General features: G+C 42.5%; 2 protein-coding genes across 8 annotated transcripts in view; one reads left to right on the top strand and one right to left on the bottom strand.

Moving 5' to 3' along the window:
* The window catches only part of LNX2 (ligand of numb-protein X 2), an 82,453-nt gene extending 68,137 nt beyond the window's left edge, over positions 1–14,316 (bottom strand). For 2 of the 7 annotated variants that reach the window (XM_082700717.1, XM_082700718.1), the window contains exon 1: positions 12,943–14,316. The gene's annotated coding sequence lies outside the window, so the exon portion shown is untranslated. Of the gene's footprint in view, positions 1–6,224; positions 6,343–12,942 lie in introns of those variants that run through there. The other 5 variants (XM_082700716.1, XM_082700720.1, XM_082700722.1 and 2 more) reach the window with 5 other exon arrangements.
* Positions 14,317–14,473: 157 nt separating this feature from the next.
* POLR1D (RNA polymerase I and III subunit D) overlaps positions 14,474–18,770 on the top strand; it is a 45,249-nt gene continuing 40,952 nt past the window's right edge. The window contains exon 1 of the mRNA XM_082700768.1: positions 14,474–14,647. Within this exon, the coding sequence (XP_082556894.1) occupies positions 14,622–14,647 (26 nt within the window). The 5' untranslated portion in view covers positions 14,474–14,621. The remainder of the gene's footprint in view (positions 14,648–18,770) is intronic.

Genomic DNA, 18,770 nt, shown 5'->3' on the forward strand with positions numbered 1-18,770 from the left:
AGATTGAGACCTGAGCTGAAATCAAGAGTCAGACATTAACAGACTAAGTCATGAAGGCACCCCAAGAACAGTATGTGTTTTAAAACATCTGTCTGTATAGATACACACGAGTTTATTATATGCACAAAATATGTCTAGAGGGATATACCAAAAACCAACAGTAGTCAACTCTGAAGGAACTGTGACTGGGATATAATTCTGAGGCTTGTTTTTCATAAAATATCTATTTGTGCAGATTGACTTTTTTTTTTAAGTTTGTTTATTTATTTTTAAGTGATCTCTACACCCGGTGTAGAACTCAAACTAACCCAAGATCAAGAGTCACATGCTCTTCCAAATGAGCCCACCAGGCGCCCCTGCACAGGCTGACTTTAAAGTGTATTGAAGTATACCATGGTAGAAGAATGTACTAAGGGAAATAAAGTAGAACATAGCCAGCTTGGCTAGGACTATACATGGCTAAAATTAAAAAGCAAAGTAAGTCAACCAGACATTGTCATCAGAAATAACAATATTATGGAGTACTAAAAGTGAAGTGATGTGCCCAAGATACTTTTTCCTCATTGTCTCGTTGCAAAAATAAGTAAGACACAAGCCTAAATATTAAGTATTGTATTATCTGCAAAGTGAGTGCATACCGTAAAAATGGGAGAAATGCGGTTACCACATAATAAAAATGTAAGAATTCTGCTGCAAGACACATACACAGTTTATACCTATTCTATTCAAACTCATTGAAATGTCCGGTGTTGTAACACACTTCCAAGAATCAAGATAACATACAACTGTAATAACACCCACAAAGATAGGCACATCTGAATTTTCCTGTATTCACTTCCACTCCTGCTGCTTAAGGGAAATCTGCTGTTGCATTCTTTGTTTCTAAAAATGCATCACAACGTCAACTGATGAGTCATGAGTCACACTCCAAAGTCTTATGTACCAAAGAAAGAAGGGAACAAAAGTCCTAGACATCAATTGTAAAGATGCTTAATCAGCTAAGTTACAAATGAGGAGTTCTTTATAAGGTGACACAGATGATAGATTTTGGAAGAGATATGAGAAACTTGACAATAAAGCTGCAAATTCTGTAAGGATTGATAAAATCATTTGCGCTTGTTCCCTCCTAATAACTGGTAGGGTTTGTTTTTGTTGATTCAGAACATACGAATAGTAATTTCTGCTGAGATACTGACAGGTACAAACTCAACAAACTCTCAGCTTCATGAAAAAAGACATTATCTGAGAACTGACTTGCCCGATGCCTTGCTTCTCCTCTAAATTCCTTCCTACTTTTGCTGTTTAGCAATTTCACTGAGGACGAAACCTCCAGGAAAGGATAAGGCAAAGGGCAGGAACCAGAGATGCCACTAATTGTTTCTCTGTGGCAGCATTAACTAAAAGTTTTCCTGGTGAGGAAGACAAACTAATGGCTGAAAGGAAATGTGAAGACCAGCTGTAGATTTCAGGCACCAGTGTAACAGACTATTAAGATCTGACCTTATCATCTTATTTTCTTCCAGGCATGTCATTATCCTTTACATTAATCTGCTTACCTGTTCATTGTTTCTCTCTCTTCCCAGCCCCCACAGCATGTAAACTCCTTAGGAACAAGGATCCCCCCTGTCTTGTTCTTTGCTATATTGTTGCCATCCAGAACAGCGCCCGGCAAATAACAGGCATTCAATAAATAGCCAGTGTTGGGGGGAGGCCCAATACATAATCATTACTTAACTATCTCAGGCCCGGCACAATCACAAATAGGCTATTATTTTTCACTAGAGACTACTCTTTACCTATAATGTAAAATAATAATTACAGTAATACCTTTCCATGAGATTCTATGCCTAAGTTTTACTATTTAAATATCATATTTGTATCAAAATATAGTAATTATGATAAAATGATTACCTGATTCATCTCAATTTCTGGGAACAAGAACTTCTATGATTCACTTTCATATCTCAAATATCTAGAATGGTACACAAGTACAGAGCAGATATTCAAATATTTGAATAAATGATTTTAAAAGAATTTTAACTGGTGGCATTATTAGCCATTTTCTATTTTCTTTGCATAATTTAGTATTTCCTAAATTTTCTACACCTAGCATTCCTATAATCAAAAAAAAAAAAATAGTGTTAGAAGAAAAAAGGAAACTAATGTACTCTTATACCCCAATGGTCTTGATAATGTATGCAACAAGGCAAATCAAACAGATAGACCATATGCTTCCTAGGAGTTATCAGATAGAAAAATATTCTTTAAAAAAGAAATATTACTATTTTAAAAATGAATTAGAAATATTATTTTGAGGAACATTAAGCTTTATCTTCCAGAAAGATTTCCTTTCATAAACCCTAGTATACTTCAAGAGTAATTTCTTTGTCTTTTTATTAACAGAATTATTTTCTTTTGGTTCAAATAACCAAAAGAGTAATTTTTTTATGGAGACATAGGGAATGGTGTACTATGAATAAACATTTTAAGAACTACCTAATAATCTACTTTGCTTTCTCCAGGACTAAGCTTGATTTATTATGCCTCTGGTGAACCCAAACTATACATAGAGAAAATTCAGTCACGCTGTCACATTTAGAAAGACTAAAATCAGGGGTGCCTGGGTAGGTCAGGTGTTAAGTGTCTGTCTTGAGCTCCGGTCATGATCCTAGAGTCCTGGGATTAAGCCCTGCATTGAGCCCATCAGGCCCTCTGCTCAGTGGGAAGCCTCCTTCTCCCTCTCCCACTCCCCCTGCTTCTGTTCCATCTCTTGCTGTGTTTCTCTCTGTCAAATAAATAAATAAAAATCTTAAAAAAAAAAAAAAAAGAGAGAGAGAAAGACTAAAACCATACCAAACAACTTCATAACACAAAACCCCTTTACAATTAAAAAAACTAACAAAATATACATTAGTTGAAAGTTAATTTTGATGTTTAATAGATTTTATCATCCTTCTGTATCCTACAAAATGGATTTACTAAAATCCTTAGTCCTTTCTGTAAATAGCTACCATACTATTTTAAAAAATCCAGACTCAGAATAAATCTTGAAGGCTTTCTTAATGTTATTTTATGTCTTTCAAAGGTAGAAAAATCATTCAAATGTGTTGACAAATGTACTCAATATACCAGGAAAAAGAAAAGGTCAAAACCTAGAAAAATTATTTTTAATTTTTTTAACAAACTCTGAAATTAGTCTGTTCAAGTCTCAATTAATGTATCTCATCTATAATGAATGCACAAAGCCTAAAATTAGAGAAATTAATGAGGTTAATAAATATTTCATATGAGATCTAATTACTATAGGTACTTTTGAATTTTTTTTAATAAAGATTTTATTTATTTATTTATTTATTTATTTGACAGAGAGAGAAGGAAGAGGACTCCCCGCTGAGCAGGGAGTCTGATGAGGGACTCAATCCCAGGACTCTGAGATCATGACCTGAGCCGAAGGCAGCGGCTTAACCCACTGAGCCACCCAGGCGCCCCAATAATTTTGAATTCTTATTAAATGGCTCTGACCGAAGAGATTTAAAAGGTATGCTCAGCAACTGACCACATGCATAACATATCTGTAATAAAGAGGCAGAGAATGCAATCACCTGCACTCTGATACTTGGCTTCTTCCCAATCATTTTGTCTTTTAGCTTGAGCTAGCCCTAGACTACTGATTGTTTCCATATCAGTGTCTCACAACTATAAGAAACAAAAGAACAGAGAAACTCACACTAGAATATGTTAGTAAGTACCATTTGAGAACTGTGTCCTAGCTAATTACTGTCATCAGTCCCCCTAAATTAAAACTATTCATATATTTCAGACCTTTTCCTCTTATTTCCAAAAGCAAAGTCTCAGAAATATGTTCAAAATATTTTGTTTGGACCCTTGTCTTATACCATATTCAAACACTGACTTAGGTAGATTAAAGAACTGAAACTGTAAAAATTCTAGAAGGAAATAAGGAGTAAGTTCATGACAATGGATTTGGCGAGGATTTTGTTTGTTTTTGGCAAGGATTTCTTGAACACAATACCCAAATTAAAAGCATCAAAAATAGACAACAGAAGGGGCGCCTGGGTGGCTCAGTGGGTAAGCCTCTGCCTCCGCCCAGGTCATGATCCCAGGGTCCTGGGATCGAGCCCCACGTTGGGCTCTCTGCTCAGCAGGGAGACTACTCCCCCCTCCCTCCAGCCCCACCTACCTCTCTGCCTACTTGTGATCTCTGTCAAATAAACAAATAAAATCTTAAAAAAAAAAAAATAGACAACAGAACACACAATCACACATATGACATCAAAGGACACAATTAAAGAAGTGAAAAAAACAGGTGAAATATCTGCAAATACCTGATAAATGGTGAAAAACTAGAATATATAAAGAACTTTTACTAATCAACAACAAATCAAATAGCAACGAAAAAAAAATGGGCCAGGACTTAAATAGACATTTCTCCAAAGATGATCTACAAACATAAAAAGGCCAACAAACATAAAAAGGTGCTCAACATTACTAATTATCAGAGAAATGCAAATCAAAAGCATAATGAGTTCTCATATCATATCCATTAGGGTGGCTGCAATCAAAAGCTATAATCAAAAAAGCAGAATAACAAGTGCTGGTGAGGATGTGGAGAAATTGGAACCCTTGTATACCACTGGGGAGATAGTAAAATGGTGCAGCCTCTACAGAAAACAGTATATGGGTTCTAAAGAAATTAAAAACAGAATGGCCATATGATCCAGCAATCCCACTTTTGGTATTTAAAAAACAAGAATCCAAAAAAATTGAAAGCAGGGTGTCAAAAAGATATTTGCACATCCATGTTCACTGCAGCACTATTTGTAACAACCAAGAGGTAGAGGCAACCCAAATGCCCATCAAAAGATGAAGGAATAAGCAAATGTGGAAATATGTCCAATGGAATATTATTGAGCCTTAAAAAGGAAGAAATCCTGTCACATAGTATAACATGGATGAACCTTCAGGTCATTATACTAGTGAAATAAACCAGTTACAAAAAGACAAATGTTCCATGATTCTCCTTATATGAGGTATCTGAAGTAATCAAATCCATAGAATCCAGGCCCTAAGGGAAGGGGGAAACAGGAGCTTTATTTAGTGGGTATAGCCTTTGTTTTGCAAGATGAAAAAGTTCTGGTCGTATGTTGTACAATATGAATACACTTTACTCAACTGCACTCTTTAAAATGGTTAAGATGATAAATTTTATGTTACATATTTTTTACCACAATAAAATTATAGTAAAATTGAAGCAGTGTAAAATATTTTTGTTAAGTTATTTTGATGAGGTTCTTTTTACTTTAACTACTGAATATTTAGTGTCTGCACCGAGATACGCTCTAAGTGTAAAGTATAACCAGATTCCAAATACCTAATAAGAAGAAAATGTCAAATACCTTACTCATATGTTGACTACATGTTACATGTTAATCCATTTTTAATGTATTGCTTTAAATAAAATATAGTGTTAAACTAAAAAACTATTGTGTTGCTCTGTAAGAAGAACAACTAGAGGGGAATGTAGAGTCAGTGGAGCTTTGTTTTAAAGGTTTAAGACTGGAGCATATTTAGGCTGGTACAGAAAAGCCAACCGGGGTAAAGAGATTAAACACAGATGGAAGTTAACTAACAAAAGCCTTTCCTGAGAGAGACTTTGAAGGATGGGGATCAAGAGCACCGTGTGGAAAAGCTAGCCTTCCACGGATCTGAACCTTACAAGCGGGGAAAGGCAGGGACAGAAATCTGAGAAATCAAACCAGATCATCATTAAGTGGCCAGATTACTTAACAGACGGTAGAAATGGGGCTTGGACAAAAGGGTTTGTCCATGATGAATGTCTGCAATAACCCATGAGTGATGAAGACCAAGTTCCTTATACAATACCAGTAAGGCCTATATGATCTGGCCCCGCCTTCCTCCCTGGCCTCATCTCGGGCCTCTCTCTCCCAGCTCCCTTATTCATCTTCTCACCCTCCTTCAAAGGGCCATCTTAAAAAAAAAAAGTTTATTTATTTGACAGAGAGACAGCACATAAGCAGGGGGAGCAAGTGGCAGGCAGAGGGAGAGGGAGAAGCAGGCCCCCTGCAGAGCAGGGAGCCTGACTCGGGCCCTGGGATCATGACCCAAGCAGAAGGCAGATGCTTAATAGACAGTGCCACCCAGGCGCCCCCCAACCCAGACTTTTTCTTTTGAGGAGAGTTTACCTGTGTAACACCTACTTAGTCAGGTATCTGTGCAAAGACAACTTCCTCAGGGAAGGTTTCAGGAACACAGTTAGCTGCCCAAGAGACTAGTTCCCTTCACCAGTGCTACCTAGGTCATCTGAAAATAATAGGGTATGCATCACATAGGTCATCTTAAATGTTCTTAAAGCCACATTAAAAAAAAAAAGTGAATGAGTTATTTTTAATATTCTATTTAACCCAATATACCCAGAATTTATCATCTTATTTCAGCATGTAAACAAATATAAAAATTACTGAGCTATTTTACCTTATACTGATACTAAATCTTCAGAATCTGGTGTGTACTTCACACTTAGAGCACATCTCAATTCAAACTAGCCTCATTTCTGGGCAGTTGGGTGGCTCAGTCAATGAAGTGTCTGACTCCTGGTTTCAGCTCAGGTCATGGTCTCAGGGTCATGGGATTGAGCCCCAAGTCGAGCCCCCAACCAGCCCTGAGTAAGGGCTCCCTGCTCAGCCTGGTGGCTGCTTGAGATTCTTTCCCTCTCCCTCTCCTTCTCCTTCTGCCCCTCCCTTCACTCACTATATGCATTCTCTTTCTCTCAAATAAATAGTTCAATAAGATCTTAAAACAAAACAAAACAAAAAAAGACTAGCCTCTTTTCAATAGCCACATGTGTGACTACAGTATTGGACAACATAACCCTATACTATTTTTCCAGTGGACTTTGTTACTCTAGTGTGGGCTATTACTTGATCAATGTCTATCTCCCCCGGAATGTAAGCTCCATGAGGATACCCCAGTGTTCCTAGCTCAGTGTCAGCACTCAGGAAGTGCCAAATAAACAAAACTGACTGGGGGAAATGGGAAGGAGGGGTTGTTTGAGAGACAATTACCCATGCTGTGGATCTGGCCTTTCCTTGGTGTTACCAAAGCAACTTTGGGAGAGAAGGCAGAGTTAATCAGCACAGGGACATTATCTGGCAGACATAGCACAAAAGTAAGTTCAAGAGGGGCCAGTGAAAGCGTACTCCAGGTGCTTAACAATGGCTTCCAAACTGGAGAGGGAAGAAGACCTCCAGGCCAACAGATGTTAATATGACAGGAAAGGGGAGGTGGGGTGGAATTAAGAGATCGGCAAGCTGTCTCTGACAAGAGGAAGGGCACTGTAATAGAAGGCGTGGGTGTTAGAAAGCGGGAAGGACAGGATAGGAAACTGTGTTCAGAGAACTAGATACATAAATTTAGGATTTCTGGTGTGAAAAATTTGGAGGAATGTTAAAATACACTGTTAGTGAAGATCACTGGAGGTAAGCAAAGGTACTAGAAGTGAAAGGCATTAGTCACCCTGCTTAGAATAACTAACTCCTTGACTGAATGCTTTTTAAGATTTTAAGCTGAACAAAGGCAGGAACAATCTTTCCTGGGCCATAGAGCCCAGTGTTGATCACAGAAAGCACGCTTACATGAATACAACTCAAAATCAAAGTTCAAATATTAAAATCATGTGGAACAAAAGCGGCAATGGTCACAACAGTGACTTAAGGTATAAGTGAAGGACTCCAATTTATTTGTTCAATATTTATGTAGTTTGATTGAACTCTGAATGATGCATTAATTTTTTACATTATTAGCCAAACTCTTAATTTGGGAGGAGGGGGAAGGGGCAGGTAGAGGAAAGGGTATACCCTTTTTATAAATATTTCCCATACTTTTTTACCTTTATCTACATAACAAAGTAATTTTTTATTATGACCAGGTATACCTTATTTTTGCAACAGATACAGGTCCTCATAACTTGGTTATAAACATTTTTTACAATGGCTCCTACTATACACTTAAGGGCAATTTGTTATTTAAAAGAACTGTAAGAGGGGCACCTGGGTGGCTCAGTGGGTTAAGCCTCTGCCCTCGGCTCAGGTCATGATCTCAGTTCTGGGAGCCTCGCATAGGGCTTTCTGCTCAGCAGGGGGCCTGCTTTCCTCCTCTCTCTGCCTGCCTCTCTGCCTACTTGTGATCTCTGTCAAATAAATAAATAAAATCTTTTAAAAAAATTAAAAAAGAATTAAAAAATAAAATAAAATAAAAGAACTGTAAGATTACTCTTTCAATAAAGAGAAAAAATTAAAACCTCATTCGTTTTACATATGGAAGTGGTATGCTTTTTAAGTGGCACATGATTGTTTACAGCATATTTATATATATATGTTATGTACATATATATGTACATATATACTTGTGTGTATATTGTATATAGTTTTACTTTCCCATTGCCTATATCCTGCATTTTTTTCTATTACTCATACCCAGTCCAGTTTTGAGAAAAAATAATTGTTCCCCCAAATAATTCTGATTGTCAGAAGTCATAGTACTAAACCTCAAGGCTGGAAAGATAAAGGTGTAAGCTATGCTTAAACCCTCTCTGCCCAAATGACTTCTATTAATTTTTCAGCTTTTCTAATCAAGCAAGACTTCCAGAGTTTTGCTAATAACCAAGAGAGGACAAAGTTATGACACAGCTATTGTCTGTTCAACTCTGAACCCTACGTAAGTCCGTTCCTCCCTACCACACACCTCACAACTATCAAAGGAAAATATGAAAAAGGAGGGTATCATGTAATAATTATAGCAGTCGGTAGTACAGTCCTGAATTAAAGAGGCATAAATTCTCTTACAGTCGCTATATCTTCCTGTGGGTACATGAACTGCTCTAAGCTTCCTTGCTGGCTCAATTCTCTTTTGTTTTCCCTCTGACTAATGATTATTTAAAAAATTCAGAGAAATCTGTGAGCCAAGACAGATCAAAGCCAAGAAATCCATTTCATTCATGCATGCATACATTACTATTTCTGATTCTAAGCACTTGGGGATTGTTCAGTGAGCAAAACTGCTATGATCCCTGCTCACCTGAAGCATACATTTTAAAGAACAAATCCTACCATACCTGCCTCTTTAAAAGCATACTAATCAGATGACAATTTCTTATCATGATGTGTATCAGAGCACTTGCTTTTTAAGACATTTCCCTCAAATTTTCATTAGACGAATACACAAAATACCCACTTCTTTTAACTCCAACCAACCAAAAACTTGCATAATCACAGATTTTTCTACTGTTTTGTACTTTCTGAGGAAGAGTCATAGGAGAGGAACAACTAAAAGGGATTTTCTTTGTAAATCCCCCAGGCCCCATAATACCCATAATAGGATCGTTTTAGGTCTGGCTGAGTCTTCTACAACCATAATTCGACACGCAAGATTTGTGTGCACGCGCACACACGTATACATGTGTATATACATACACACATATATACATACATGTATCTTTTTTTTCAACCAATACTGCTTCCTGAGTGGAACCTTCAAAATAAGACCATTGTTTCTTCTAGAAACCTCGTTGGATTTTGATACAGGAAGGTGGGCCTGGAGTGAATTTTCACCCAATAAGCATGGATAAGTTAAATAGCACTGCATAATAAAAAATAATTTAATTTGGGGGGCAATCAGAAAGAAAAAAAAAAAGGAGGAGATGGGCACAGAGCCAACCAAATTATGAACCCGGAGCTCCCCTCTGATGGTGGCCAAAATGCATTTTAAGGAGAAATGTCTAATTTTCAACATGAACACTCCTACCACTACTATATTATAAACCTCTCCTTTGCCTCCCCTTTCCTCTAATCTTCCCAAAAGCTAACTACAGGGGCATGTGGGTTGCTCAGTTGGTTAAATGTCTGCCTTTGTCTTGGGTCATGACCCAGGGACCTGGGATAGAGTCCCACATCTGGCTCCCTCTTCTCCCTGGGCCCCTGTCCGTTCCCCTGCTTATGCTTGCATGCGCTCTCTCTCTCTCTCTCTCAAATAAATAAATAAAATCTTTAAAGGAAAAAAAAAGCTAACCACACCCACAAAGGCTTTATGCAAAGTCTTTATTTTCTTTTTTCCATTCTTTCCTAGCTCCTGCCCAGCACATCTATCTAACATCTTCATCACAAAGTCTCCACCGTTCATTAGCACTTCACTGGACTGATCCAAAACTAATTAGCTTCTCTTCCCCATTTCTACCTTCAGTTGCTTTTAACCACTCCTTTCCATATCTTACAACATTCTACTAGCTCATTAATGTCATCATCACTAAAGGAACAACTAATATTTACCAAGTACTTGTAACATGCTAGGTACTCTGCCAAGGGCATTTTATGCGTAATTTCATTTGATCCTCAAACCCTACTAGGCAGGTACTAGGATCATTTCCTAAATGTTAGGAAACCAAAGTTCAGGATGGTAATTCTACAGGTAAGCAATGGAATTCAACTTTTGTACTCACTTCACAGCCAGTTTAACCAGTACACTCCAACGCCTTAAGTCAAAAAACTTAGGAATCATCCTCTCATTAATCATAGCTAGTCACTTACCTAGTCTAACCAAATATACTTCCTCAATGCCACATCAGCTCTACCTCCTCTGCCTTCACACAGAGTAACAACTAGCATCTAGCAAATCCTCACTATATGCCAAGCACTATTCTTTTTTTAAAATATTTATTTATCTGAGAAAGAGAGACAGAGCGCTCACATGAGCAAGCTGGGAGAGGGTTTGTAAAGGGAGAGAGAATCCTCAAGCAGACTCCCCACTGAGCACAGATCCTGCCTCTGGGCTCCATCCCAGAACCCTGAGCAGAAACCGAGTCTGATACTTAACCAGCTGAGCCACCCAGGGTGCCCCATGACATTCTATTTAAAGTTAGGAGCTTTGGGGGTACCTCGGTGGCACAGTCAGTTGAGCATCTGGCTCTTGGTTTTGGCTCAGGTCATGATCTCAGAGTCCCGCAATCTAGCCTAGTGCAAACCTCCCTGCTCTGCTTCAGGTGGGTTTGGGATCCTCTCTCTCCCCCTTCCCCACCTGCCTCCCCAACCCTCTCCCTCTCTAAAATAAATTAATAAAATCTTCAAAAAAAATAAAAAATAAAATTAGCAGCTTTGCATCCTAAGTAGATAAAGTCCAAATTTCTTCATTTGGCACACAAAATCCTCCATGTTCCTGTTCAAGTCAATTCAATAAGTATTTGAGTGCCTACTGTAATCAAGGCAAAATGCTAAGTGCTCTGAAATGAATAATACACAAACGCCTGAGTGCTATTCCAACCCCAAACAATGCACCCTTGGCCAGAGTAACTACATGTGGATCTCATAATCCAACACCCTACTTGTTAGTCCCTTTGCCTAGAATGTACTGCGAAAATTCCACAGCCGTCTGAAGTGCCTAATTGAGGTCCTCCCTAGCAAACTCCAGGCAGAAATGCTCCCTTTTCTAAGTCCCCACAGCACTTCATTCAAATTACTTTCAGGTAGCTAATGGAACAGGTATGGGTCAGCTTCCAAGTAAGACTGTGATCACCAGTGGGAAAAGAACTGATCCTGGCCATCCCTGTCTGGCACACAGCAGGCAGTAGGCACTCTAGTGCATGCTGAATAAATAAGTAATGAAAATTTTCTAACTTGATGAGAAGAAAAGAGAAACAATATACAGAATTAGGAATGTTAACATACAAGTGGGCCAAATTAAAAGTAGTGTTATTGTACTTTGGTTCTGATTTGGCCTACATTTTACCCCTCTGGGAAAACTCACATGTGAGACTTGGACAAGCTAAAAAGGCAAAACTTTGTTTTTCATGGCCCAACAAAGCTCTGACAGGCCAAAAAGGATACTAGATCAAAGTCCATTTTCTAAAGGGTTGTGGAGATGGGAATCAAATCTGTCAGGGAAAATAAAATTGATCTACTGAGATCCAACTTCATCAGCGCTGTGTCACACTCCACTCAAGGAAAAAAAAAAATCTGTCCTGGGAGGAAGGCCAATTGACAAATAAGTACTACTGCTGCAAGAACGTGGATTCTTAAAGTGAAGGCAGTTCTTATAAACCAGAGCTCGCAACTGTCTCCTCCTGCCAATGCTTTACACTCAACTTCGTTTCTGGTTTCTGTGATTTAAAGAGCCCAAGCCTCCGTGTGCTGTAGCTCCTCGTAGAAAATAACGTCTTGATTCCCGACCTGAACTGCAAACTGTAACATCAGAAGAAACACTACCTATGTCAGAAGTCCTTGTCTGAAACATATGGCATAAAGCTTTGGAAGCGACTGAGGTCTTTCCTGGATGGTGCTTTGCGTGCAACTGTTTCCAAATCGAGATCCATATTTTCAAATCACCCCCTTGAAGACGTGAGCTCTCCCTTCCCTCCAGCCTCCAGGGAAAGGTGAGAATTCAGAGGCAACAGGCTGGGACGGAGGGTATCCCCCTCTTCCTTTCCTGGAGAACAAGATCCGATGTAAGGCAGCTAGTGCCCCTCTCGTTTGCAACACACTCACAGGAAATAAGAAACTCATCCCCACCTCTCCCCTCCTGGAAAAAGCGAACGACGCAAAGGGCAATAACACAGTGGCCGGAACCACCAAATGGTAACAGCCGGGGGCCTCCCGCCTCTCCCAGGCGCCTGGTCGGCGGCGGGCACCCGGCTCAGCACAGCCCGTCCCTCCCTCCCCGCACCAGCGCGGCCGGCCCCACAGCGGGTCCGGGTCTACGTTCCCGCACAGCCCGGGCGAGCGAGAAGCGGAGCCGTGGACATCGGCCGCCTCCCCCGGCACGGCGCTGCCCCACACCCCGCCGACGCCCGCACCTGAGGCGGCTGCTCGGGACCCGCGACAGGGCGCGGGGCCAGGCGGGCAGGACAAAGTTACTCACTGGGAAAGCGCGGCCGCCCGGGGCGCGCACCGGCTCGCAGCGCCGCAGCCCAGCGCCAGGTCCGCTCTCCGCGGCCCGCTGAGGGAGCGGGGAGCCGGCCGGCCTCCGCTCCGCCGGGAACCGCCGCAGCCGCTGCCACCACCGCGGATTTCCTGGCAAGAAGCAAACTCTGGCCAAGACTTCACTTCTCAACCGCCCCTGCTGCCTTCCCGGGGGCGAGCGCCGGGGCCGAGCCACCCAACCCGACACGCACCTGGGCCAACCGGCTGCAGTACAGGGCGGGAAAGAGGCGGGCCAGAGAGCGGCTCCACCTATCCGAGAGCTCAGGGGGCGGGCCAGGCTGCGGCCGTCACTCCCGGGTTAGAGTGAGCCCACTCCGCCCCTCGCCGCCGGCCCTCCCCCACCCGGTCTCGGCTGTCGCTGCCGCCCGCCTGATTTCCCCAGCCGAAGACACGCTCAAGAAGTGGATCTGCGCTCACCGCCGACCGCGGACCACTGCGAGGAGTGTGGAACAGCTGGGGGAGGCAGTGACCATCTAGGGGAATCGGGTGGGGGGGGTAAGAGAACAGGTGGCGCAGGAAAGCCTAAATAAAGGTGTGCTGGGGCGAGGGGACTCTGGGGTAAGGTGCGAGGGACGAGGACTGATCGGGCTGTGAAGGACGAGGGGAGTAGGAGATTGAGGAAGGATGAAGGAGGGTTTTAGTGAAGAACACCTAGGGGGACGGAGAGAGGAGGTGTAGGAAGGAAAAAGGAGGGCGGGGAGCGAGTCCGGGTGGTGAAAGGTTGCCGAGGCGGGGACAGGGGCACCTGGGAACAAAGGTGAGAGGGAGGCACCGCAGGTGAGGAGGTTTAAGCCGAAAGCGTAAAAGGCAAAGTCCAGAGCAAGGGGAGGACGTACGTATTACAGGTGTAGAAAAAATTCTAGGAGAGAAAGGACGGGGGGCAGGAGGGAGAAGAGCACTTTACTTCCAAACTCTCGCTCCTCCCTACGAAGATAAAAACGAAGGCTTATTTTGACCCTTTTGAGGTGTGCAGCTACAAGATCCCGGATGACAAACACAATCTGAAATTAAACCTTTTCTGTTGTGAAATTCATCAAGGTGTACTGATCAACTATAGTTTAAACCTGTCATCCCCTGACCACCACCACCCACCCCGGCCAGGCTTGAGGGTCCCTCTATGGAGTAACACAATGCCCGTAGGGTCAAGAAGCTTATCTGAAAGAGGCGGGATTCCGCCCTAAGAAGAAAGGTGATTTGGGGGCGGCAGGTAAGGCCCCGCCCCCTTCGCCATCACCTGGCCGGAGGTGCCAAGGGCTGAACCCAAACGCCCACAGGCGGGTCTCGACCTTGAGGGGGGACGGGAGACCGACGCCATCTGTACCCGCTAGCTCAGCGGACGGACTGGCTCCGGGAGCTCTAGGTGAGCAAGTCCAGACCGCCACCACCCTCCTCGCGCCGGGAGCCCGGCCTGTGGGCGGGGCCTCCCGGCGGAACGTGCACGCCCCGCCCAGCGGCTGGGCCTCGCCGCGCGCCGCTGTGGCTCCTCCTCCCTCCTTCCGTCCTCGGCTCCTTCCGTCTGTTGTTCCTTCCTTCCTGCTTCGCCCGCACGTTTCACGGTATGGGTTAGCGCCTCCGATCCGCCAGCACCACCTGAGGATCCCGGAAGCCGTCCCCGCGATGGAAGAGGACCAGGAGTTGGAGAGGTAACGGCCGTGGGGGCGGGCGGGAGGAGCAGGCCGCGCCCAGCGTCGGGAGCGGGTGGCCGGGGGGCAGGTGGCCGATCGGGGCCTCAGCCTCCACGGCCCGGCCCGGCAGCGAGGGCCGGGCTGGAAGGACAGGAGAGAGAAGTGGGCGCCTGAGCGGGAGGAGGGGGGCCCCGCCTGGGATGGGAGGGGAGGACATACGGAGGTGTTTGAGTAGAGGCGCCTCGGTACAACTAGGTGTCCTGGAGGGAGCACAAGTTATGAGGCCGGAGTTTAGTCCCTAAACCGCCCTCCCGAATTAGAACAGCAGGAGTAAATAAAACTAACGTAAGGCCACGCACCAGGCCTCCGCTCGCCGAGTGCTGGTTTTGGTTGCGTTCCGTCAGGCCTAAGCCCCTGTAACTGTGGCCCAACTTACTGGGTAGAGTGCTAATAAAGCCACTCCTCCGTACGCTCAGCTCTTTCTCCCTCCTGCTTGATTGACACTTTGCAGAATTTCCATTCTAGTTTATCTCCTGCAAATGGAAACCATAGTGGGGCCTGCACGGTGATGATCTGCAGCCCCAGTTTTTAAGAAGATCTGTGTTTTTGTATACCTTTAAGTACCCTTTCATTCTCTAGCAGAGCCCACCCTATCCCAGTTCTGTCCCTTTCTTGTGATTCTGCCAAAAGAATATTTTAGCAAACATTTATGTTTGTGCCCTTGTGGCCATGTGAACGGTCAGATGGAGTAGGGCGAAACTGGAGGCAGTCATTAAATATTTATTGATAGAGTCTGTGGAGGCAGGAAAATAAGGGGCTAATACAAATAAATAATCCTATGTAATTGGAGTGCATTACAGTGACTTGTTGCAATTGTGATACAGTAAATGAAAAAAAAGCTAGTTACAAAACCATATTCAGTATGATCTCATTTTTATAAAAAATATGTGTGTAGAAAAATATCTGGATTGAAGACCTCAATGGCTGAAGGCGAGAGGAAGACAGCCCTGGAAATGGTCCAGGCAGCTGGAACAGATAGACACTGTGTGACATTTGTATTGCACGAGGAGGACCATACCCTAGGAAATTCTCTCCGTTACATGATCATGAAGAACCCGGAAGTGGAATTTTGTGGTTACACTACAACCCATCCTTCAGAGAGCAAAATTAATTTACGCATTCAGACTCGAGGTGCTCTTCCAGCTGTTGAGCCATTTCAGAGAGGCTTGAATGAGCTCATGAATGTCTGCCAACATGTGCTGGACAAGTTTGAGGCCAGCATAAAGGAATATAAGGATCAAAAAGCAAGCAGAAATGAATCCACATTCTAGTCTCTTATGCACTATACGGGGAGGACATCCTCTAGGATATTCTCTTCGTGATCTTGCAAAACCCAGAAGTAGAAGTTTGCGATCACAACACGATCTGTCCTTCAGAAAGGCGTGCTTCTAGCTATGACCCATTACAGCCGTTGGAATCCCCGCAAGAACCTTTGTACTCACCTAATAAATTCCCTCTTTTATTTAAACTAATTTGAGTGGTTTCTGTTGCTTCTTCTGGAAGATTGACTGTGTCAGGGGTTTTTTGTTTGGGTTTTTTGTTTTTGTTTTTGTTTTTTGTTTTTGGTTATTTTTCTTTTCATTGAGCCAAAAGTGAACGTAAGAAAGCTTGAAGAAAATTAGAGGCCTAGACAAGGGCTTTGATCAAGGGAATTCAGAAGAATATACATTCATGGCTGTGACTGGGGGAGAGGGAGAGGTGCAGTAGAGCATGGCTCCAGACAGACTGTGGTTAGTTTAAAAAAGAAAGAAAGGTGGAAGTGGGAGGAGGACTTAGCTTCTTGCTAGATTATTTTTAGTAAATCATGAGAGAATTGCATCTTTTGCTCTGACTGGTAGGTTGGGCAAGGGTGGGGAATAACTTGAAAAACTTGTGAGAATTCTCGTTTCACAGGAGAGTTAGGTAGGATCTAGTTCCATCTTTGTGGTAGCATATTATAGGAGCCAGTTTACTGCTTTAATTTCAGGACACTAACAAAATATTTTGCCAGAAAGGACCTAAGTAGGTCAAGAGTTTATATTATAAAAGAAAAAACTGGCATGACCAGGTAACATCTTCAGTCCTTACGTGGGTATCTAAGTATAGCTCAGAGTTCCAATAAGGATGGGGAGAAGGAAATTTCCACGTTGGGAAAACGATTTTTTTTTTTTTAACTTAAAATATTAGTGAACCGCCTCTGAACTGCCCTGTTAATCTCATCAACCTTGTTTTATATCTGTTTACCCCAACTTGACTCTTAATTCACCCTAAATCTCTTGTCAGCCTTTGAATCTGAGCATGGCACCTCCAGCACTCTATGCTCTGGGGCCTTTGTTTTTGCTGTTCCATATTCCTGGAACACCCTTACTCTGCTATGCCCTAGGGTAGGTAAGAACTCCTAGGTCAGACTCCCACCCTAGTTTGGACACTTGGATTTCATTTTACTCCTGCGTTTCCTCGTTTTGGATTCACTATGCTATTGTTAGTGCTTATATTGTCTATCCACTATACTGACTTGCAGCACGGTGCCTGATAGGTAGTAGACAATTAGAAAATACTAGCTAAATCCATGTCGTTTGTTAAGGGATGTAGCCTTTTATTCACTTCATTCAGAACTCTTTCTAACCAGTCTGGCCTAGAACCTACATTCCTATACTCAACTTCTTCAGATAAATATATTTCTGTATTTATTGAGCACCTGGTATATACCAGGCCCTGGGATGGAACAGTATTGAATGAGACACAGACCTTCTTCTCCTAGAGCATGCATTATCATAGGAGTGAATTCTTTTTTTTTTTTTTACTTGGAAGTCTGTGAAAACAAATATAGGATCAAGATAGAAAACATGAAAGGCGAATCACCTTTTGTTATGGAAGTCAGGGATGCTCTTCCAAAGATTACAGGAAGAGAAGGAGCTAACTGCAAAAAGGATATTGTGTTTTGGTGGACTAACTATGCAAGGGTCTTTGAGGCAGAAAACTGGTAGTCTGAGGATTTAAAGATACTGAGAGATTTGCTTATCTGTAGCATGGTAAGCAAGAAGAAGGGCATAGGCAATGGATTCGGTGGGAAGAAGAGTTGGGGTGGTAAGGGGTTTGATTTTAAGTACAATGGTAATGATACCTGATACCCAGAAGGCAGAGGAGGAAAGGGAAAAACTGAGGGCAGGACAGTGCCGTGGAGGGATGATTTGAGAGAACTGTAAGAGTGTCCAGCCTGGAAGGGCAGCAAGCTAGTGATGGGCAAAAGAAGGTTGATTTGAAATATATTTTAGAACTGAATTGGTATAGAATTGGCAGATCTCAAGAATTGGATGTGGACAATGGGGAAATGTGATTCCCACTTAGGTTTGGGATCAAAGTACTGCAATGGGAAGCTTAAGAGGAAAAATAAGTTGAAAAGTGGAAAAGGTAACTGAACTCAAAAGCTCCATTCTGAATGTGGTAGACAGTGGATATGTGAATTGGAGGCCATGAAAAACATCTAAGCTACAGAGAAACTTTGTGAGTTCTTGCCATCAAGATAATGTAAATCCATAAAAATGAGTGTGATAAAAGAAGTTGGCCCAAGACTAAGCCCTGGGCAAGCTCAGCATTAAAGGCTGGGTATGAAAGTAGCAACCAGTGAGGAGACTTACGGAAAAACCAGTGCTTTCAGAGAGGGAAAAAATGTTGAATGAGACACAGGACAGAAAAGTGGTGATTGGCATTAACGAGGAGGTTTTTGGGCACTGGACATGTCAGTTTAGTGCCTGAGAAGGCTAAACGTTAGCACTCATTGTATAGAAAAAGGGGCTTTGTTTGGGTTTTCCACTCAAGAAAATACACTGGAGAGCTAAATGTTAGTAGGAGCAGGGAAGAGGGAAGGGCAAAGTCATAGTCCTAGGGTAGGGAGTATTCTAAACTGATTTGAAAGAGATTCTGGAAAGCCAGGGTCATTGTAAGGAAGTTCACACTTGAAAATGTAAGGAAGATCTACGGGGATAGGTGGAAAAGGATCAAAAATTTCTTTGCCTCATCTAAAATTTTGCCTCTGAATATTCCTGTGGGGATGGTAAGCAGGATTATTTAAATGAAGTTTAATACCTCTAAACCAAGACCT

Source organism: Mustela nivalis (genome assembly GCF_964662115.1).
Source record: "Mustela nivalis genome assembly, chromosome: 15".
NCBI classification, from domain to species: Eukaryota; Metazoa; Chordata; class Mammalia; order Carnivora; family Mustelidae; genus Mustela; species Mustela nivalis.